The sequence below is a fragment of the Tamandua tetradactyla genome, chromosome 4 (genome assembly GCF_023851605.1).
Source record: "Tamandua tetradactyla isolate mTamTet1 chromosome 4, mTamTet1.pri, whole genome shotgun sequence".
Classification (NCBI taxonomy): domain Eukaryota; kingdom Metazoa; phylum Chordata; class Mammalia; order Pilosa; family Myrmecophagidae; genus Tamandua; species Tamandua tetradactyla.
Window position 1 is genome coordinate 60,755,413 of NC_135330.1, and position 22,011 is coordinate 60,777,423.

A 22,011-nucleotide genomic window follows, 5' to 3' on the forward strand; every position below is an offset into this window, starting at 1 on the left:
GTATAGGATTTCATGGCATAGATTTATCATGGCTGATTTAACCCATTTACCCATTGAAGGGTGCCTGTGTTGTTTCTAGTTTGGGGTCATTACAAATAAAGCTGCCCAAAACATTCATATGTAGGTTTTTGTGCAACCATAAGTCATTTCTCTGGGATAAATGCCCAAGAGTACAATTGATGAGTCATATGGTAGTTGAATCTTTGGTTGTTGTTTCATTGTTTTAAGAAACTGCCAAACTGCTCTTCAGGGTGGCTTTATCATTTTACATTTCCACCAGTAATGTATGAGTGATCCAGTTTCTCCATTTCCTCAAAAGTAGTTGGTGTTGACCCCAAGGCTGTCTTTGCAAATCTTAGCCATTTTGACAGATGTGTAGTGCTCTCTGACTGTGGTGTTAATTTGCGACTCCCTGATGGTTAATGATGTTGAATATCTTTTCATGTGCTTATGTGCCATTTATGTATCCTCTTCAGTAAAATGTTTCTTCATATATGTGCCAGTTTGAGTCTGTTGTGTACCCCCAGAATAGCCAAGTTCTTTAATCCTCATTCAGTATTGCTGGGTGGGATTTTAAAACTTGTTTTCATCGAGATGTGACTTACTCAATTGTGGATGGTAACTTTTGATTAAATGGTTTCCATTGAGGTGTGTCTCCATCCACTGAAGGTGGGGTTGCTAACCGGAGCCATTTAAGAGGGAACCATTTTGGAAAAAGCTCAGTGCCAATAGAGCCCACACAATCAGAGACTGTGGTATTTGAAAAATTCCAGTGTACACTTTTCCATTACTAGTATATAGAAAAACAATTGATTTTCACAAACCTTGCTTTACTCATTTATTAATACCAGGGGTTTTTTTTTAGATTTATTGTGATTTTCTTTGTAAATAATCATGAAACCTGCACACAAGGGCAGTTTTATTTCTTACTTTCTTATCTGCATGCCTTTTATTTCCTTTTCTTGCCTTACTTTACTGAATAGAACTTCTAGTTCTATTTATTTTTTTCAGAGTCAAATTTGTTTTCTTTGTTCTCTCGATTGTTATTCTATTCTCTATTTCATTAATCTCTACTGTAATCTTAATTATTTCCTTTTTTCTGCTAACTTTGGTTTTACTTTGTCCTGTTTTCTAACTCCTCAAGAGTTGAAGTTATTAATTCAAGATTTTTCTTCATTTTTAATATAGGCATTCATTGCTACAAATTTCCCTCGGAAAACATCATTTGATGTTATCTGGATTCAACTCCATCAAAAAAAGGGATAATCACAAGTCAAGGAAATCCAATTTACTTTTGAAGCATAGAACATATTTTAATGTATCATGTGAATATGAACATTAACAGATTAAAATTTCAATTAACTTTTGTTTGTCATATTCACATCATGCAAAAAACCCCACCAGAGAAAAAAATGAAAAATACCAAATGAAGAAAAAAGCTCTAGAATTCATTTCAAATGTTAAACTTGTGAATGAAATGACTATAAACTTATGTAAAAAAAAAAAAAAATTTCCCTCTGAGTACTACCATCACTGTAGCCATAAGTTTTGGTATGTTGTGTCATTGTTTTCATTTATCTCTTAGTATTTTCTAATTCCCCTTATAATTTCTTCTTTAACTACTGATTTTTTAAAGAGTGTACAGTTTAATTTCCACATATTTGTAAGTTTTACAATCTTCTTTCTGTTATTGATTTCTCACTTCATTTCATAGTGGTCAGAGGTTATTTTTTTATTGTCAATATTTTGAAATGAATTTAGACCTCTCTTGTGCCCTAACAAGTTGTGTGCACTTGAAAAGAATGTGCATTCTGCTGTTGTTGGGTGAAGTGTCCTATATATGATCTAATTAGATCTTGTTGGTTTATAGAGTTGTTCAGATCCTCTATTTCCTTATTGACCTTTTGTTAAGATGCTCTATCAAGTGTTGAATGTGCCATGTTGAAATCTCCAATTATTATTACATAATAAGAATAATTTTTATGTCTATTTCTCCCTTCAAGTCTGTTAATATTTGCTTCATATATTTTTGGGGCTCTGCATAAGGTGCATATATGCTATTAGGTGCCTGTATGTTTTCTTGCTGAATTTATACCTTTATCAGTATATAGGGTCTGTGTTAGTTTGCAAGCTGCCAGAATGCAATATAACAGAAATGGAACAGCTTTTAAAAAGCAAATTTAATAAGTTATAAGTTTACAGTTTTTTGTTTTTGGGGGGGAGGATTGCATGGTCCAGGAATCAAACCCATGGGATTGCCTCCCATGTGGGAGGCAATCATTTTAACACTGAACCACCTGTGCACCCAAGTTTATATTTTTAAGCCTACAAAAATGTCCAAACCAAACTAAGGCATCCAGGGACACATACCTGAATTCAATGAAAGCTGATGGGTCAGGCACACATCTGTCAGCTGGATAGTCACATGGCTGGAATCTGCTGGTCCCTTGCTCCTGGGCTCTGTTACTTTAAGCCTCTGTTCCTGTGGGGGCTCCTCACTTTGCTTCTCCAGGGCTCGCTGTCATCTCTTGGCTTCCCTTGGCTCTCTCTAGGTTCTGGCTTGTTTAACATCTCATGGCAACATCTGCTGGGCTCCAAGCATCTCCAGTGGTCCATGTCTCTGTTTTCCATGTGTCAGCTCTGCTCTGAAGTTTTTGTCATTTATATTATTTCTGTTGTTTCCCCAAAATATTTCTTCTTTTAAAGGATTTCAGTAAACTAATCAAGACCCACCTGGAAAGGGTGGAATCACATCTCATTCTAATCATAGGTCATATTCAAATTGGGTGTGTCACATCTCCATGGAGATAATCTATATTAAATGTCCACCTACAGTATTGAATCAGGATTAAAAGAAACAGCTGCCCCCACAAGATTGGATTGGGATTAAAACATGGCTTTCCTGGGGTACATAATATTTTCAAACCAGCACAGGGTCCTTCTTTGGTCTTTGTAATAGATTTTGACTTAAAGTCTATTTTATTTGACACCTGTATAGCTACCCCAACTCTCTTTTGGTTACTATGTGCATGGTACATTTTTTCCTTTCTTTCACTTTTCACCTATTTGTATGTATGAATCTAAGATGGATCTTGTGTAAACAATATATAGTTGGGGCATGTTTCTTTATCCATTTTGCCAATCTCTACTTTTCACTGGAGAGTTTAATCTATTTACTTTTAAGGAAATTACTGATAAGGCAAGATTTACTTCTACCATTTTGCTATTGAATTTTGTAAGTCATACCTTTTTTCATCTCTCCTTTTCTCCATTTCTGCCTTCCTTTTTTGTTTAGATGATCTTTTATAATAAGCTATTTTGAATCACTTACCCTTTCCTTTAGTGTAGGCATCTTAGATATTTTATTTATGGTTACCATGGGAATTACATCTAGCATACTAAATCTATTACAATTGAGTTTGTATTGATTCCAACCTGACTTCAATAGCCTACATGTACACTTTACCTATATCCCACTAGCCATCATTTTAATGCTGTTCTTTTTATAAATTACATCTTTATGCATTGTATGCCCAGTAACAAAGACTTACGCTAGATTTTGTGCATTTGAATTTTAAATCTTATAAGAAGTAAAAGACAACATAACAGAAGAAAAATAATACTGGTGTTCATATTTGCCCATTTTGTTACGTAAGCTGGAAATCTTTGTTTCTTCATCCAGCATTGAGACACTGTTTAGTGTCCTTCTATTTCAACATGGAGGACTCAGTTTTGCATTTTCTGTAAGGCAGGTCTAGTGATAATGAACTCTCTTTTATTTGTCCAGAAATGTACCAATTTCTTCTTCATTTTTAATGCAATTTTATTGCGATATAGTCACATACCTTATATTCATCCAGAGTGTACAATCAGTGGTTCATCAAATAGTTGTGCATTCAGCACCACAATCAATTTTTGAACATTTTCATTACTCAAAAAATACATAAAATTATAAAAATAAATAAAAATGAAAAAAAGCACCAAAACATCTGAACCCCTTACCTGCCATCATTTGTTTATTTTTTGTTCTTACTTTTTCACTCATCTGTATATACACTAGATAAAGTGAGTGTCAGCCACAAGGTTTCTACAATCACATAGTCACACTATAAAAGGTATATAGTTATACAATCATCTTCAAGAATCAGGCTACTGGGCAGGCCATGGTGGCTCAGGAGGCAGGGTTCTCACTGGCCATGCTGGAGACCCGGGTTTGATTCCCGATGCCTGCCCATGCAAAAAATAAAAACAAAAAAAAACAAACTAACAAACAAAAAGAATCAGGCTACTGGAATACAATCCAACAGTTTCAGGTATTTCTTTCTAGCTATTATAGCCCATGTGGGGGAGGGGGGCAATGAGTTTACCTGTGGAATGGCTTAGAGAGAGAGGCCATGTCTGAGCAACAACAGGGGTTCTCTGGGGGTGACTCTTAGGCATAATCATAAGTAGGTTTAGCTTCTCCTTTGCAGGAATAACTTTTATAAGGGTAATCCCAAGATTGAAGGCTTGACCCATCAAATTGGCAGTCCACAATGCTTGTGAGAATATCAGGAATTCCTGAGGTGGAATATTTCCACCTTTCCCCCTATCTCTAAAGGGGACTTTGCAAATATTTTTATCTTCTACTCAGCTTATTGTGGGATGTGTCAGGGTATCACACCAAGCTATACAAATCAACAAGATCTCACTCCCTATTCGTGGTTCTATGTAATTATGATGTTTGAACAAACTGACCATACAAGTTAAATTAGATAGTGTACTACTGAAAAATAAAAATTTTGCAACAAATAAACATCCCTTCCTTTGGTCTTACATGGAAGTTGAAGTTTTAAAATATAGTCGATACCATCCTCTACGCTTTAGTCTGATTTACCTCAGTCCTATCCAGATCAGCTTCATTCAAATCTCTAATTGAAGTCTGATCACTTTTTCGGTGTTTTTAATAGTTTCTGTATAAGGTAATGCTGACTTTCATAGCCTCAGAACTCTAGCTCTGTGTCTCAGGTGTTACACAAACACCCAAAGTTCCAGGGAATGACCAGGTCATGCACAAAGAGATCAGCATCTCAGAATTTAGAAATAACAGTTGCAAAGTGGGATAGATTTTACTGCTGCTGTAGAGCTTACAATCTAGGAAATTTTACAATAAGCCTTCAGCTGATAACCTATACTCTCAAGTCTCAGAGTTTGCACATTATAATTAGTAAATATTACTGAAGCATTATATTTGTCTTTTTGTTTCTGGCTTATTTTACTCAAGGTTCATTCACCTAGCTGCATGCCTCATGCCTTCATTCCTTCTTGCAGTCGCTCAAAATCCCATTGTCTGTATATACCACATTTCCCTCTTCCAGTCTTCAGTCGATGTATCTTTTGGTCACCTCCAGCCATTGCAATTTGTGAACACTGCTGCCATAAACACCAGTGTGCCAATGTCCATTCATGTCCCACTCTTAGTTCCTCCAAGTATACACCTAACTATGGAGTTGTGGGATCATATGCCAACCCCACTCCTAGCCTCCTGTGGCGTCACCACACCACCCACAAGTAGGGCTGCACCACTCTACTTCCCTACCAACAGTGAATAGGTACATCTCTCTCTCTCCACATTTTCTCCAGCACTTAGATCTCTCTGTTTTAAAACAGTTTTATTCACATAGCATACCATCCAACCTAAGTAGAAAATCAATGGTTCCAGGTATAATCACAGTCATGTCTTCACTACCACAATCTATGTAGGGACATTTCCTTTTCTTCCACAAAGAATCCCATACCCCTCCCTTATACCCCCTGCTTATTGAGCCTTGGCTTACTGCCTTTGTTACAATCAATGGAAGCATATTATGGTATTACTATTAATTGTAGACCCTAGTAAGCATAGATTGTGTGTTTCCCATAAACTGTCCAATTTTTAACAACTTGCAGTGTTGACATTCATTTGTCCTCCCTCATGCAAAAACATTCTTATATTTGTATATTTCATCACCATCATTGTTCATTCCAGGTATTGCTAAATTATAATGTCACAATCTTTATCTTCTAGCTTTTCTTCTGGTGTCATACCTGCCTCCAGCCCTCCCTCCTCAACCATACTCACACTCAGCTTCTTTGTTCAGTATATTTACAACATTGTGTTACCATCATATAGTATTGTGCTATCTGTTTCCAGATCTTCAGAATCAGCCCTGTTGAACATTCTGCACTCCTTCAGCATCAAATGCCTAATCTTTACCCTCTTTCTATCTCCTGATAACTTGTGTTCTCAACTTTAACTCTCAAAGTTCACTCATTAATATTAGTTCATGTCAGTAAGACCATACAGTATTTGTCCTTCTGTTTCTGGCTAATTTCACTCAGCATAACATCCTCAAGGTTCATCCATGCTATTACATGTTTCATGACTTTATTCTCTCTTAACAGCTGCACAATATTCCAGCAGGTGTATATGCCATACTTTGTTTAGCCACTTTTCCACTGATAGGCATTTAGGGTGATTCCATCTTGTAGCAAACATAAATAATACTGCTATAAACGTTGGTGTACAAATATCTGTGTCCTTGCCTTCAGTTCCTCTGAACATATACCTATTAATAGGATTGCTTACTCATAAGGCAATTCTATACTTAGCTTCCTGATCAACCACCAAACTGCTTTCCAGACTGGTTGCACCATTCTACATTCCCATCAACAATGAATGTGTGCCTCTTTCTCTATACCTTCTCCAGCACTTGTTGTTTTCTGTTTTTATGATAATGACCATACTAGTAGGTATGAGATGATATTTCATTGTGGCTTTGATTTGCATTTCCCTAATAGTCAGTGATGTTGAGCATCTTTTCATATGTTTTTGAGTCATTTGTATTTCCTCTTTGAAAAAGTATCTGCCCTTGTCTTTTGCTCATTAGCAATGATAAATTGTGTTGTTTGTTTGCTGTTGAGTTGTAGAATTTCTTTGTATATTCTAGATATTAAACTCTTATCTGACATGTGGTTTCCAAATATTGTCTCCCATTGTGTGGGCTACCTTTTTACTTTCCTGACACAGTCCTTTGATGCACAAAAGTTTTCAGTTTTGAAAAGATCCCACTTATCTAGTTCATCTTTCATTGCTTGTGCTTTGGATGGAAGGTATAGGAAAACACAGCCTATCACAAGATCCTTAAGATATTTCTCTACATTTTCTTCTAAATGTTCTATGGTCTTAGCTCTAAAGTAAGGTCTTTGATCCATTTTGAGTTAATTTTTGTATAAGCTGTGAGATAGGGATCCTCTTTCATTCTTTTGAATATGGATATCCTGTTCTCCAAGCACCATTTGTTGAAGAGGCTGCTCTGTTCCAGTTGAATTGACTTGACTGCCTTATCAAACATAAATTGGCCATAGACATGAGGGCCCACTTTGAACATTCTATTTGAACCCACTGGTCAGTACACCTATCTTTATGCCAGTACTATGCTGGGTTTTTCTTTCTTTCTTTTTTTTTTTTCATGGGCAGGCACTGGGAATCAAATTTGGGACTCCAGCATGACAGGTGAGAATTCTGCCACTGAGCCACTGTTGCACTGCCCTACTATGCTATTTGACAGATGTAGCTTTGTGATATGCTTTAAATTTAGGTAGTTGAGACCTCCCACTTCATTTTTCCTTCTCAAGATATTTTTAGCTATTCTGGCGCCCTACTTTTCCAAATAAATTTAATTATTGGTTTTTCTATTTTGATAAAGTAAGTTGTTGGGATTTTAATTGGTATTGTATTGAATTTATAAAACAATTTGGGCAGAATTGACATCTTAACTATATTTAGTCTTCCAATCCATGAATATGGTATATCCTTTCATTTATTTAGGGCTTCTTTGATTTCTTTTAGCAAAGTTTTGTAGTTTTCTCCATATAGGTCTTTTATGTCCTTGGTTAAATTTATACCTATATATGTAATTCTTTGGGTTGCTATTGTAAATGGAAATTTTTTTCTTGATTTCCTTCTCAGGTTGTTCATTGCTCATGTATAGAAACACTACTGATTTTTTGCGTGTTGATCTTGTATCCTGCCACTTTGCTGCACTTGTTTATTAGCTCTAGTAGCTTCACTGTAGATTTTTCAGGATTTTATACATCCAGGATCATGTCATCTGAAAACAGTGAGCTTTCTTTCTTCCTTTCCAATTTGGATGTCTTTTAGTTCATTTTCTTGCCTAATTGCTTTAGCTAAAACTTTTAGCACAATGTTGAACAACAGTGGTGACAATGGCCATCCTTATATTGTTCCTGATCTTAGAGGGAAAGCTTTCAGTCTTTTCCCATTGAGTGTGATGTTAACTGATTTTTTCTCATATATTCCCTTTATCATGTTGAGGAAGTTTCCTTCTATTCCTATCCATTGAAGTGTTTTCATCAAGAAAGGATGCTGAATTTTGTCAAATATCTTTTCTTTTGCATCAGTTCAGATGATCATGTGTTTTTTCCTCTTTAATTCATTGATGTGGTGTATTACATTGATCGATTTTGTTGTGTTGAACCACCCTTGCATAACTGGGATAAAACCCACTTGGTCATGGTGCATGATTTTTTAATGTGCTGTTGGATTCAATTTACATGTATTTTGTGGAGGAGGTTTGCATCTATATTCACCAAAGAAAGTGGTCTGAAATTTTCTTTCTTATAGTACCTTTCCTGGCTTTGGTATTAGGGTGATGTTGGTTTCAAAGAATTAATTAGGTAGCTTCCCCTCTTCAATTTTCTTAAAACAATTGATACTAATTGTTTCTTGAATGTTTGTGAAGCTATTATTTCTTCACATGTGAAGGCATTATTTCTTTACAACTTTTTTCTGGCCCTTCATCTCTCTCTTCTCCCTCTGGGTCCTGTGATGTGTATATTGATATGCTTGGTATTGTCCCACTGTTGCCTCAGGCTCTGTTCCGTTTTTTTTTTCCATTCTTCTTTCTTTCTGCCCCTCAACCTGAACAATTTAATTTGATTTGTCTTCAAGTTCGCTGATTCTTTCCTCAGCCTCCTCCAATCTGCTCTTGAACCCCTCTATTGGATTTTTCACTTGCATTATTGTACCTTTGAGTTCCAGAATTTTCATTTTGTTCTTTTTTATAATTTCTATCTCATTACTGAAATTTTAATTTTGTCTATATATTGTTTTCCAAATTTCCTTTACTTATTTATCCATGTTTTCCTTTAGTTCACTGATCCTATTTATGAGAGTTGTTTTAAGATCTTTAATTAGTAATTCCAGAGACTGCACTTCTTCCAGAATATTTTCCATCAGATTTTTTTTTTCCTTTGACTGGGCCATACTTTTCTTTCTCCTTGTATGTTTTAAAATTTTTTGTTGAGTACTGAACATTCTGAGTATTATGTTGTGGTCACTCTGGGAATCTAGTTCTTTCATTCTTCAGTCTGTCAGGCTAAGAACTGAAGAGGGGAAGAAAAAAAGAAAGAAAATACTAACAAACAGACAAAACATTCACACACACACAAACAAAAAGACCAAGAAAAAACTGACGTACACTCCCTCTTGTTATGTGCCAGTGGGAAGCCAGGAGCTACTGCTTTCAAGACCAAAACCTGGGGAATGAATGCATCCCTACTCAGACCTCAGGAAATACCTGACCCCAAAATATAAAACAGACAAAGAAAAACCTAAGCAACAAAATAATAATAATAATAATAAGAAGAAGAATAGACAGCCTGCTCTCTACATCCCTGTGGATGCTGGTGTAAGACCAGTAGATACTGCTTCCGAGAGGAACTGAGGCTAGCATTTGTGCTGGGCCCTCAGAGATCTGCCAGACTAAACAAAAGAAGAAAGAGAAAGAAGAAACCTGATCAATGAAAAAGCACACTGGGTCTTTAAGTCTTGGTAGATGCTGGTGTGAGGCCAGAAACCACTGCTGCAGAGAGGGCTAAAAACAAGATCAGAGTCTATGCTGGACCTGCCAGGCCAGGAAATGCCCACACATAGAAGGATTAAAAAAACAAACAAAAAAAATTAGCTCTTTATGTCCAGGAGGATGCTGAGGGGAGGCTGGAAGCATTGTTGCCCAGAGGGCCAAAACTGATGTCAGTTGCTGTGCTGGTCCCTCAGGAATACCCCAGACCAACCTTGATCCTCAACCCCAACTTTTAGAGAAGGTGATTTCCTCTGAGAGCCCTGGGCCCAGCCAGCCACACCTAGAATCCAGACCTCATTGCTGCAGCCACAGCCATTTCCACAGCTGCTGCCATGAAGCTGAATAATTGGGTTGGCCACTGATTCATGTTTTGACTTACAAAAGCTGAACTCTCAGTAGCCTCTCACTTCCTCTGGCACTCAAATAGTTGTTCTAAATGTCCTTTCTGGTTCCAAGTTACCACCTAGTTAATTTCAGTCTCTTTTTATAGCCTCTTTATTCTTTTTCATCTTTCTAGTGGAGGGAGCAATTTGTAGAACTTCTTATTTCACCATTTTGTTCCTGTGCTGCTCTTTTACTTCCTTTTTAATGTAAGCATTTACCACTATAAATTTCCCTCTGAGCACTGCCTTTGCTGCATCCCAGAAGTTTTGGTATATTGTGTTTTCATTTTCGTTTGTCTCAATGAATTTTCTACTTTCCCTTGTGTTTTCTTCTTTGATCCACTGGTTGTTTAAGGGGGTATTGTTTAATTTCCACATATTTGTAAATTTGCCAATTCTCTCTCTCTTATTGCTTTCTAGCTTCATGCCATTGTGGTTTGAGAAGATGCTTTGTGTAATTTCAATCTTTTAAACATTTAATGAGACTTGTTTTGGGACCTAACCTATGATCTGTTCTGGAGAATGATCCATGTGCAATTGAAAAGAATGGGTATTCTGCTGTTGTTGGGAGAAGTGTCTCTATAAGTTTATTAGGTCTAATTGCTTTATAGTATTGTTCAAGTTCTCTATTTACTTATTGTCCTTTTGTCTAAATGTTCTATTCATTAGTGAAAGTGGTGTATTGAGTCTCCTACTACTAATGTAGAACTGTCTATTTCTCCCTTCATATCTGTGGATGTTTGCTTCATATATTTGGGGGCTCTGTTGTTAGGTGAATATATGTTCATAATTGTTATCTGTTATTGCTATAGGTCTGCCACTAACCAGCTGTGTAACTTCTCCAGTTCTCAGTCTTTTCATCTATAGAATGAAGGATTTGGATCAGATCAGTGAGTCCTAACTTTTTAACCATCAAAAAGAAAAACCCATATATTATTTGTCAAATAATAATTCATTTTTCCATAAGAACACTGGGTTGATATAACTCTAGCCAAAAGCAAACACAAATCACCTTTCAGCTTTGGCTTGTTCAATGTTACCACAGGATGAAATTTCTATTTGTTCATTGGAAAAATGAAAAATGTCTATCGGGTCCCCATTGTCATCTTTGACGATCCCTAGTGATCCACGAATCCCCTGGGGCCACAAGCTTAGGAGATCCCTAAGGTCCAGTTCTATCTTCCATGGAGCTGGAGCTCTGAGACACCGTGGGGCCCATGGAGAGACCCTTTCTACCCTGCTTCCAGGCTCCATTCTGACTCCCATGCCCAGAGCTGCCTCATTTCCCTTATGAAAACAACCTGCCCAGAAGGCACATTCCTGTTGGTCTGAGGACTTGTTTGTCCTGCGTGCCTGCCAGCCCTCCTCAAAGGCATTCTTCATCTACCTACCACCGCACCTCCCTCTTCATTCCTGTAGGTGCTGCCTCACTTCAGCCTTCGTCTCAACTACCCTGATTCTGTCTTCTCACCTGAGAGACCCTGAGGCCCTTGCACTCAGTCAGAGGAACAAGCACTGATCCCCCTAAGTATCCCCATCTAGTGGTGAAAGACAGAAGGGCAAAGGCTCTCAGTCCAGTTTATTCAATGCTGTAACCGAGCATTCAATATGCTGGTGGAGCATATAATGATCAATTCTGCTTAAATGTGTGAAAGATCAGAAAGAGGTGAGAGGAGGTCATATCTGAGTCAGGGCCTGAAGGACGAAAGGAGAACAGGGCAATATTCTAAGGCCTGTCTGGCAAAGGAGGGTTGGGCTAGAACTTGAAGGGTGGGGCTTGCATGCTGGTTAGCAATTTCTCATTTGCCCAAAAGCTTTATGGTCTTCCTTCCTTCTTTACCTCCTCCCTTCCCTCCTTCTACAAATCTTTTGTGTACCCAGCACTCTGATAGGTGCTGGGAAGCAAATATGAATAAGACATGCCCTGTCTTGAAGCAGCTCATAGATTGGTGGGGAAGACAATTAAGTAGAACTTGGTAGCCCTTTGTCCTGCAGTGAAGGCAATACCATACCTGAGTCCTGGACCAGCATCTGGCTTGCACCCATATGACACCAGGCAGCCTGCCATCAAGTATCAGAAGCAGTCTCAACAAGTCACCCTCGGGTCCCTCAAACAGTCTGATACTTGCCCCATCTTAGCTGAAGAGATGCACTGAGTCTTCTCTGCCTGCTCTAAAAGCTGTAGAGTCTTCCTACAGGATGGTGGAGACCAGACCAGATGATTGCCACTGCTCTATACGTCTGTAGTAGGGAAAGGGACTCAGAGGAATCTCCTGAATTTATCCTTTCCCTCATCAGCAGTGTTAGGAAGGGCAGTGGGGAAAGACCCTCAGGAGGCCTGGCTCCATCTGCTCCCTCCTGCTTGGAAGAGGGTGACAGGACAGCTCTCCCAGGAGCCTCACTTCCCTGGAGGAGTCTAGGCCTGGACAGAGGATAAGGGACACACTCAGGGAGAATGGGCAGTTGGTGGAGAGGACCAAGGTGGAATCACCACAAAACAATCAACCAAAACAAACCCTGGTTGATCCTGGTGGAGAGAAGCCAAGGCTAGTCAATTCAGTTTAACAATATTTGCCAAACATCTTCTAAGGCCAGATGCCACTAACAGGAGTTACCAGGGGCAGTAAGACTCATTCCTTGTCCCTCAAAGTGATCACATCAAAGATGCTGAGAAATATATACAATGTGCATGTTAAGTGGAGAAAGATAAGACCTGGGAGAGGTACAGAGAGCCAAATGAGCTCAGAGGTAGGAAAGATCCTCTCCGGTAGGGATGATTAGAAATGGAAGAAATCGTTTTTGACACAAGCCTTTGCATCACTACTACTACCTTTTGCTGTATGTAACAGAAACACAACTACTGAGGCTTCAATGAAGTGGGGTTTGCTTTCCTCTTGTAACAAGAAGTGGGGAGGGTGGTAGTTCAGGTCTCAAGGATGTCGTTGAGGACCCAGACTCCTTTTCTCTTCTGGGCCAGCATTTTAACATGTGGCCTTCATCATCTTCTTGGTTGCATGTTGTTACTCCACCTCCAGCATCACATAGTCTCTCCAGGCAGCAAGAAAGCCAAGGACACAAACCAATTCTGTCTTTTCCTTTTCTTTTCTTCTTCTTCTTTTTTTTTGTTTCTATCTCTTTGTACAGAGCTGCTGTGCCACACCATCACTCCTAGCCACAAGAGACCTGAAAAAATCAGTATTTTTAGGAGGGCACATGGATAAAAAAATCTCGCCATAAAAAAATCAATGAACTGTAAACGAGGAAGGAGGGAGAAGATAATGGGTAGTCAACTAGCCATGTCTGCAGATCCTTAAAGAATAAGTACATTGTCCTCCCTACATGGGACATGGCATCTAGGAGTGAAAGTCTCCTAGGCAACATGGGATATGACTCCCGGGGATGACCCTGGCCCTGGCACCATGGGATTGGCAATGCCTTCCTGACCAAAAGGGGGAAAAGAATTGTAACAAAAAAGGTACCAGTGGCTGAGAGAGTTCAAACAGATTCCAGAGGCTACTTTCATGCAAGCCTCAGCTAAATGCTGCTATTTATCATGGTTTGTCAAACCCCAATTAAGGAGAGTGCCAGGGTGGTTCAGTGGTAGAATTCTCACCTGCCATGTGGGAGACCCGGGTTTGATTCTCAGTCCACACATTTCCCAAAAAACAAACAAACAAAACAAAACAAACAAAAAATTCAACAAATGGTGCTACAATAACAGGATACTCACATGGACAAATAATGAAATGTGACCCCACCACACAGCATACAAAGACAAACAAAAAACAATCAAAACAATTCCTGCCAACCCTAAAGAAAACCTAGGGCTTTATCTGAGATTCTGCAAAGGTTCTATACACTATGATTACTTTCCAGAAGTCTATAACCTCCAGATGGGTTCCTAGGCCAGATAAAGCCTAAAACCCAGAGGGGCCAGCATTCCCAGAATATCGGTTAGTTCCATCCCCTTATCCCATATTATTGACAGCCCTTTCCTACATGAAAAAGTTAGAATGGGCAGAGCTCAAATACCCCTAAAGATTGAGGGAAAGATCAAAGGAGAAAGTAGAGTTATAACAGAGAAGATAGGATTTAATAAGTGAATTTATGACTGTTGATTCTATTATATTTCTTTTCTCTATATATTTCTTTTAGTCTCATGTCTTGGAGCAGCTAGAAGGAAAAACCTAAAACTGGAACTGTAACTCATACCAAACTCTGAAATCTGTTCTACATCCAAATGTTGCAGTGTGCTTTAAAATTTATTGCTCTTCTAACGTATTTTATTTTTCACAAGAAAAAAAAGAATGAGTACATTGTGCTTAGTTGAAACGGAGAAGGTCTTCCTAGCAGAGGAAGCAGCAAGAACAAAGGTTCAGGCTGGGAATGTGCTAGGTGCATTGAGGAATCAAGTTCAGTAGGAGCTTAGGGTGTGAATAGGGTGCAACTACTGAGAGGAATAGACAGGGGCAGCTTGCGCTGTTGGGGTTTCTGGAATTGCCTTCCTGCCTAGACATGGTCTCTGCAGGGCAGTGGGCCAGGTGATGAGGGAACCAGCAGCAGAGAATGAGCAACAGCTGAAAAAGTCAAGTTTAGCTGCAACAGGAGACAGTGATGGAAGTTCTGAGAAAGGCAAATGATGACAAATCCCCTGAGAGCCTGGCAATGACAGAAAAGGGGCAAAGCGGCTATGCTGGACCATGGATATTCTCAGCCAAAGCAGGTCCCCTAAATACTCTACAGTCCTTCATTGTTGCTTCTGAAGAAACACTTGAGCCAACCTCTTGCCCAAGATCTGATTATTACTGTTCTTCTCCCCAACAGCTCTCCTTCTCAGCGTCGAGGTCTTCCAAGCTGCAATGACCAGCACCGAGATGGAGGCAGAGAGGCTGTGCAAAGAGACTGGCGGATGATGAATCCAGCCCTCGGGTATGTGATAGCCCTTTAATTGACTCTTCCTAGAGGTTCCAAAGGGGACGTCTATACCCAGTTGGCAAAGGAATGCAGCCTTCTTTGCCATACCTATGTTATAGACCCCTGGCTTCTTGACTGGAAATCTGGTCATCTGCCTTCAGAAAACCTACTTAAACTTAGGTGGTTCTCAGGCTCAGTACATGTATGAATCACTTGGTGAGCTTGTTAAAAAAACAGATTTCTTGTGAACCATTGATTGTACAATTTGGACAATTATATGGTATATGAATATTTATCTCAATAAAATTGCATTTAAAATAAAACAGAAAAGAAAAGAAGTACAGATTACCGAAGCCCATACCCAAAGATGCTGATTCCTTGGGTCCAAGAGGAGTCGAGGACTCTGCATGTTAACAAGCCACACAGGTGAATCAGATCTAAATAGTTGGTTCCCAGTCACACTTTTTTAAAAAAATTAACTTTAAATAAATAATAAATGTAGCTCTAAGTTTCTGTCCTAGTTCTGCTACCAACATGACCCTGGGAAATTCATCTCACCTCTCTAAATTTGTTTCTTGCCTAAAAATAAGGCATTTAATTCTAAAAAAATTTTGGTTCCAATGCAGAGTGAATAAAATTCTCATGTAGTTTTACTTGAACATCATTTCAGGTTGGCAATTCTCAACTGAGTTTTAGTGTTCATCCTTTTAGAAAAAAATCCCAGAGATTCTGACAAATATAAAGGGTTTAATAAATAAATACATATAAAGGATTTATATTTTTCTTCTTTTTCCTCTGTTCCCCTCAGCTCTTTCCAGGCCAGTCTTACACGTAGGCAGGGAAAATTAACCAAGGTTGGTTTGAAAAATGGAAAATTAGGGAAAGAGAGGACTTTCCTAGATTTTTTGCCCTGTTCTGTGGCCTGGGTGAGTTGCCCCAGGGAGGGCTGAGTTGTGAGTCACCAGTGCTAGGAGCTGATGAGAGCTACCGTCCCCTCTCTCCCTGCCCTCCTAGTTATTTGCAAGCTGACTTGTTAGGGGAATTCAACTCTCCCTAGAAACTACCACCTGGAAAAATACCACAAGCATATATAGTGAACAAGGATTCATTAATGGGAGAAGGCAGCTGGGCTGGGCACTGCAGCAACAAGACCATCAGTTCAGAGAATCTGGTTAAGTCATCCGGTCGTACCAAAGGTGCGTTGTTGTGCCTGGCCCTGCAGGAAGCCACACATACCTGGCATCGAGCGTGTCCCTCCACTCCCCGCTCTCCTGGAGTCTGAGGGGATGGTGGAATCAATGGGCTATTGCTTCACAGGGCTGATAGGTTTGGCTTTCCTAGCAGGCCTTTGCAAAAGACCAGGGTCACCTTCAAGTTCATCTCCCTCCAAGGACAGAGCCCAGTGGGCGCTTGGAGAGCAGGAGGAGAAGGAGAGAACTCACAGGTTATATAGCCCCTGCTTCAGAGAGCTCTCAACCTGATGGGGGGCCCGCCTGCCCTCAGGAAGCTAGGAAAGAGAGAGTCCCCCCCACTTCTACCCCCTCCGACACACACACAGAAAGAAGGCTCACTAATGCATGCAGTCAAGCATGAAGTGGCAGGGGGACCAGCAGAAAGCTTCCAAGGGGAGCTGCAGTGGGTGGGGTAGAGAACAATTCCACTGAATAATACAGAAGGGGGTGTTCTGTCCAGCACAGAACCAGTGTGGGGGTGGGGGTGAGGGTAAACTCTGAGAGGCACCTGAATGCACCCATGCAGCAGGATTGGGAAGGAAAAGGGTCACCCAGACCTAGTAATCTCTTGCCCTCAGGCCCACAGTGCAAGCTCTTCTCTAATCTGACACTGAGGTCAGTGAACTCTTCTCTAATCTGACACTGAGGGATACGATAGAGTGGTGTGGAAATAGGTAAGCTCATAAAGTGGTGAGGCCTCATGGACAGAGGGCTAAGCAGTGGTCCATGCCCGAAGCTTGTTACAGACCAACCAGTGACACTAAGTGACCTTGAATAGGTCCCTCTGGCCCTACATCTCAGAACTCAAAGCCAGTGCTTTCTTTGGGAGGAGGGAACCAGGACAATTAAAGCTGGATCAGCTTGGGCCAACACAACATTTGGCTATACCTCCAGCTCCAGGTCAGCTCCAACTCTGCCTCCTGCCTTCTTTTCCCAAGTCTAGGGGCTGCTCAACAGGAGGCAAGAGGATGGCAAAAGCAACGTGCATAGATGCTTCTGTAGCATTAAAATGAATTTAGCATGCATCATGCAACCTTTCCCTCATCAAAATTTAAAAAAAAAAAAAAAAAAGCTGACAGGCTGGCGCCACAGGCTGCACCTAACAAAATGAGATTTAACAGGGATAAATGTCAGGCCATGAACTGAGGTTTAAAACTCCAACTGCATGAGCACAGAAGGGTGGAGGCAAGGCTTCGATATGACTATGTAGGAGAGCTTATAGGGTTTCAGGAGATGGTGAACTAGTGTGATTCAAGGAGCTGTTGAAAAATGAGCATTTGCCATTGGGTTGTATGAAAGATAATGGTTACAGTGTGCGTGGTACAATCTCTTATTATCCTTCAAATAATGGTTTAGGGTAAGTACCACCCTATTATCTCCATTTAGCAGAAGAGGAAACTGAGGCCCAGAGATTTTTTTTTAAGTAATTTAACAAGATCTCACAGCTAGTAAGTGATGGAGCCAAGATTAATATGGACCAAGATATTGAATGCTCTGGGATGGAAGCATGACATTTCAGACATTTTGAACAAGAGAGGAAATAGTCATTCTCCACTCTGTGCTAAGGGAACCCACTTTTGGAGTCCTCTATTTTCTTCTAAGCTCAAACTTAGTAGACTATAACTCTTCATCTTAGGAAAATAGAGTAAGTTCAAAAGGAGATGCTTAGGAAGGTTGAAGGAAGGAAACACTCTTTTCCCTTGCAGTCTCCATCTTCATATACCAAGGTGTTCCAGCCAACAATGTGGTAAATAATTCTTGATACCCACCGTCCATTGAGATATTGATACCATCCATCCTTGACACCTCCAATCCATCCCCCCACATCCACTCCTCACTAGCTCCTTGAATCACACCGTGCTTGTCATCCCCTAAAACTCTGAAAACTTTATTCCACATTCCAATTCTAAGCCGGCCTTCTACTCCAAAACACATGTCAACTCGACCCATTTCTCTCCGTCTCCACAGCCATTTCTCCAATCCAAGGTGCCTTCAACTCTCAGTGCAATCCCTGCTGTCTTCTAACTACTCCTTTTGTTCACTCATCCACCACCAAACCACTTTCCATACAATGGTCAGAGTGGTTCATAAAACCAAAATGGGGCCATGCCACTTTATTGCTTAAAACCCTTCCATATTTCACAGTCTACTTGGAATAAGATACCAAATCCTAAATCTGGCTCTACTTAACTGTGCTGGGTTGAAGTTGTATGTACCCCAGAAAAGGCCATGTTTTTAAATCCATTTTTTGGGGTGTAGACCTACCGTAGGTGGGACCTTTTGATTAGGTTGTTTCAATTGATATGTGACCCACCCAATTCAAGGTGGGTCTTAATCCTTTACTGGAGTCCTTTATGAGAGGAAGAAAAGGCAGAGTAGTTTGGAGAAGAGCAGACAGAGATTAACACCCAGAAAGCTTGAGAGAAAGACCCTGGAGGTGCTAAGGGAGGACCCACAGAGGCTCAGAGAGGAGCCACTAGAACCAGAAGCTGAAAGATCTGTAGATGCCAACCATGTGCCTTGGTATCTGATAGAGGAACCCCAGATCTCAGCAGTCTTTCTTCAGAGAAGTTGTCTTTCTCTTGGTACCTTAATCGGGACATTTTCATGGCCTTAGAACTCTAAAATTGTAAGCTAATAAACCCTCTTTGTAAAAGCCAGCCCATTTCTAGTCCATTGCATTTCGGCAGCTTTAGCAAACCAGAACATTAACCCTCCAGCCTCTGCTCTCAAAGTCCCCTCACTCCCTGTGCTCTAGCCATGTTGACCTTCCTTCCATTTCTGCTGTGTGCAACCGTCCTTCTTGCCTCAAGGCCTTCACATATGCTGTTCCTTTCACCTGCAAAGTTATTCCCCAGCCCCCAACTGCCTTGGCTGCTACTTCTCATCCTTCAGGTCTGGGCATGAATGCCATTTGCTCATACAGGCCTCCACTAGTCCTCAGGTAGGTTTGCTCTGTTGTGCTCTCACAGAGTATCCTGTTCTTTGATTCCTCACACAAATGTGACTTCATGGCACAATTTGAAATTGTGTATTTATTTGTGCATTTACTGTAAATTTCATGAATTCGGGGATCATTTGGCTCTGTTCACACAGCAAACACAGAGCCTAACACAAAGTACATGGTAACTGCTCGATGCATGTTCATTGAGCAAGTGAAGGGACTGAGTTCAGGGGTCCAGGAGAGCTGTCCACACTTGAGAGCAAGGCCATGACCTGAGTGACCCTGTTTTTCACAACTGAGACTAGTTTATTTAACAAAGACTAACACAACACTTACTAAGTGCCAAGTACTGATCTAAGTTCTTTAATAAATATTGACTCAATTAGTCTTCATAACAGCCCTATGAAGTAGATACCATTGTCACAGAGAGGCTAAATAACTTGCCCAAGGACCCAAAGCCAACAGGAGGCAAACCAGAGTCCAAGCTCTCCCGCACCGCAGTGTGCTGCCAGCATGGGTAAGCTTCAGAAAACCCTCTCTCTGGAGCAACAGCAGATGCCACTCTCCAACAAAGCTGTTTCAGAGGCCAGGGGCAGACTCCCCAGGCATAAGCCCCTGGTCAGCCGGTGCACTGGGAGGGGTTCAAGCAGGAGGGGATTGACCTCTGGGGCCTCTGAAGCTGAGCTCTTGTCTTGAGCCCTGTCCAGGGCTGCTAGGGGATAAAAATGAATGAATGGAAGTGCAAGTGCTTTAAATAAGTTTGAACATGCTGCCTGAACACAAGGTCTGGTCGCTTTCCCCCAGCTGGCCAGGACTGGAATATCAATGAAGCCTAGTCAGACTGAAGGTCAAGAGACACAGCGAGTCAGGGAGATGCTTCACACTAAAGAAACTTATGACTTCCCTTTCCACCCTGCTGGCCCTCTCTCCATCCCTGCCCTCTCCTCCTGTCCTAGCTCTGAATCCTTCCCCAACTCTTAGAAGAGAGAGGGGAGAGTGAGGAGGAAAGGCACAGGAAGCCAGCTAACACGCAGAAAGGATAGGCTGCTCTTAAAGAAAAAAAAAATCCCCTCCTGATTTATGAGGCTTGAACTGTGTTGGAAGTCTTTAGATTAAATCAAAATTCTTTAGATCATCCGGAGGTGGCTCGGCACTGGGTTTGTTTTGCAGGCAGACTGCCTTGCAGGCCCTGTGATTGTGGCAGAGAGGTCAGTGCAGTGCCCAGGGTGGGGAGTCTGGAGCAAGGACAGTCAGTTGCAGGAGCTGGAGGCCCTAAGGGTCTCTTTGGCAGTTATCAGAGGGGCTTGGAAACTTCTCCTCCGATCCCACTTCTCCCCAGAGCAGGCAGTGAGGTCAGCCAACCAGGAGGAATTTAATCTGAAGACTCACTCCAGTTATTTGGTTTTCAGCTTGCCCAGGACTCCTGCAGGAGCTGATAACTTTGCATGGTGAGGAGAGATAAGGGCTCGCCAGAGGCAGACACCAGGCTGGGCTGAGACATCTGCATGGGGGCAAGTGGAGTGGGGTGGGCAGTACAGGAGAGACATCATGTTACAGCGCAGCTAAAGACAGAAGAAAAAGGCAGAGGATGGAGAGAAGAGCAGAGAAGGAGAAAGGTGGAATAAATTAGGATATGCTATTATAATAAACAAGAGAAAGGAAAGAGAATGAAAAAGGAAAAGAAGAAGCTATTTATATCTCTTTGTGAAATAGGAAAATGGCTTCATCCTGCATTGCAATGAGGATTGGATTTGACTTGAGGAAGAAGGAAGGCCTAGGTAACTTTTTTCCTTTGGCATGAGTTACCTTGGAGGCTCTAAGGTAAGATTTGGAGAGGAGGGAGGGAGGGATCAGTGCAGAGAAGTGGACCAAAGAACCTCTCAGAGACCCTTCTAAGGAGGTGGTATGACTGTCTACAAACCAGAGAAAGAACTAGAAGCCAGAACAATTCCCAGGAAGAACTGAACAAGGGGGAAGGAGTGACATTTGTTGAGGGCGAACTGATGGGGCACAGTGCAAGACATCCGGCAGACATGATCTCACTTATAATTCACACACCATCCCTCATGCAGGTGCCATTATCTCTCTGTACAAGTGAGTAATTTGAGAGTTGCACAAGGCTAAATGGAAATTGAGTCAGGCACAAATGCCCATGATGTTTCCACCAGGCTATTTCTTGGGGAAAGACAGTAGGGGAGGGCTTCTTGGTAGCAGAGGAAGACTGTGTAATGGAGAGAACATTGAGCCCCAAGGATTGCTGTCTAACATCAGGATCTAACAGGCAAGTGATGTCTTGTGAAAATGACATCCACATTATAGTCCTCGCTTCCCATCTTTTTTTTTTTTTAAAGGAAAGACAGAGAGAAGGAAGGAAGGAAGGAAGAAAGGGAAACATCTTTAAACATTTTCTTGTTTTATTGTATTCTGTTTCTCCGTTTTTGTTACATGGGCTGGGGCCGGGAATCGAACCGAGGTCCTCCGGCATAGCAGGCAAGCACTTTGCCCGCTGAGCCACCGCGGCCCGCCCCGCTTCCCATCTTTTAAAATGAGGCTTGGCCTAGGTGCTGTCTAAAAATTTCCTTTCTCTAAATATATAATATTTATCTGGGAACCTGCTACCCTTTTAGTGCAGT

At 40.9% G+C, this 22,011-nt stretch overlaps 1 protein-coding gene across 2 annotated transcripts in view; it reads left to right on the forward strand.

Moving 5' to 3' along the window:
* The window catches only part of LOC143680892 (uncharacterized), a 63,241-nt gene that overhangs the window by 39,307 nt on the left and 1,923 nt on the right, over positions 1–22,011 (forward strand). For both annotated transcript variants that reach the window (XM_077157459.1, XM_077157458.1), the window contains 2 exons: positions 15,113–15,217; positions 21,092–21,156. In XM_077157459.1, the coding sequence (XP_077013574.1) occupies positions 15,113–15,217; positions 21,092–21,156 (170 nt within the window). The remainder of the gene's footprint in view (positions 1–15,112; positions 15,218–21,091; positions 21,157–22,011) is intronic.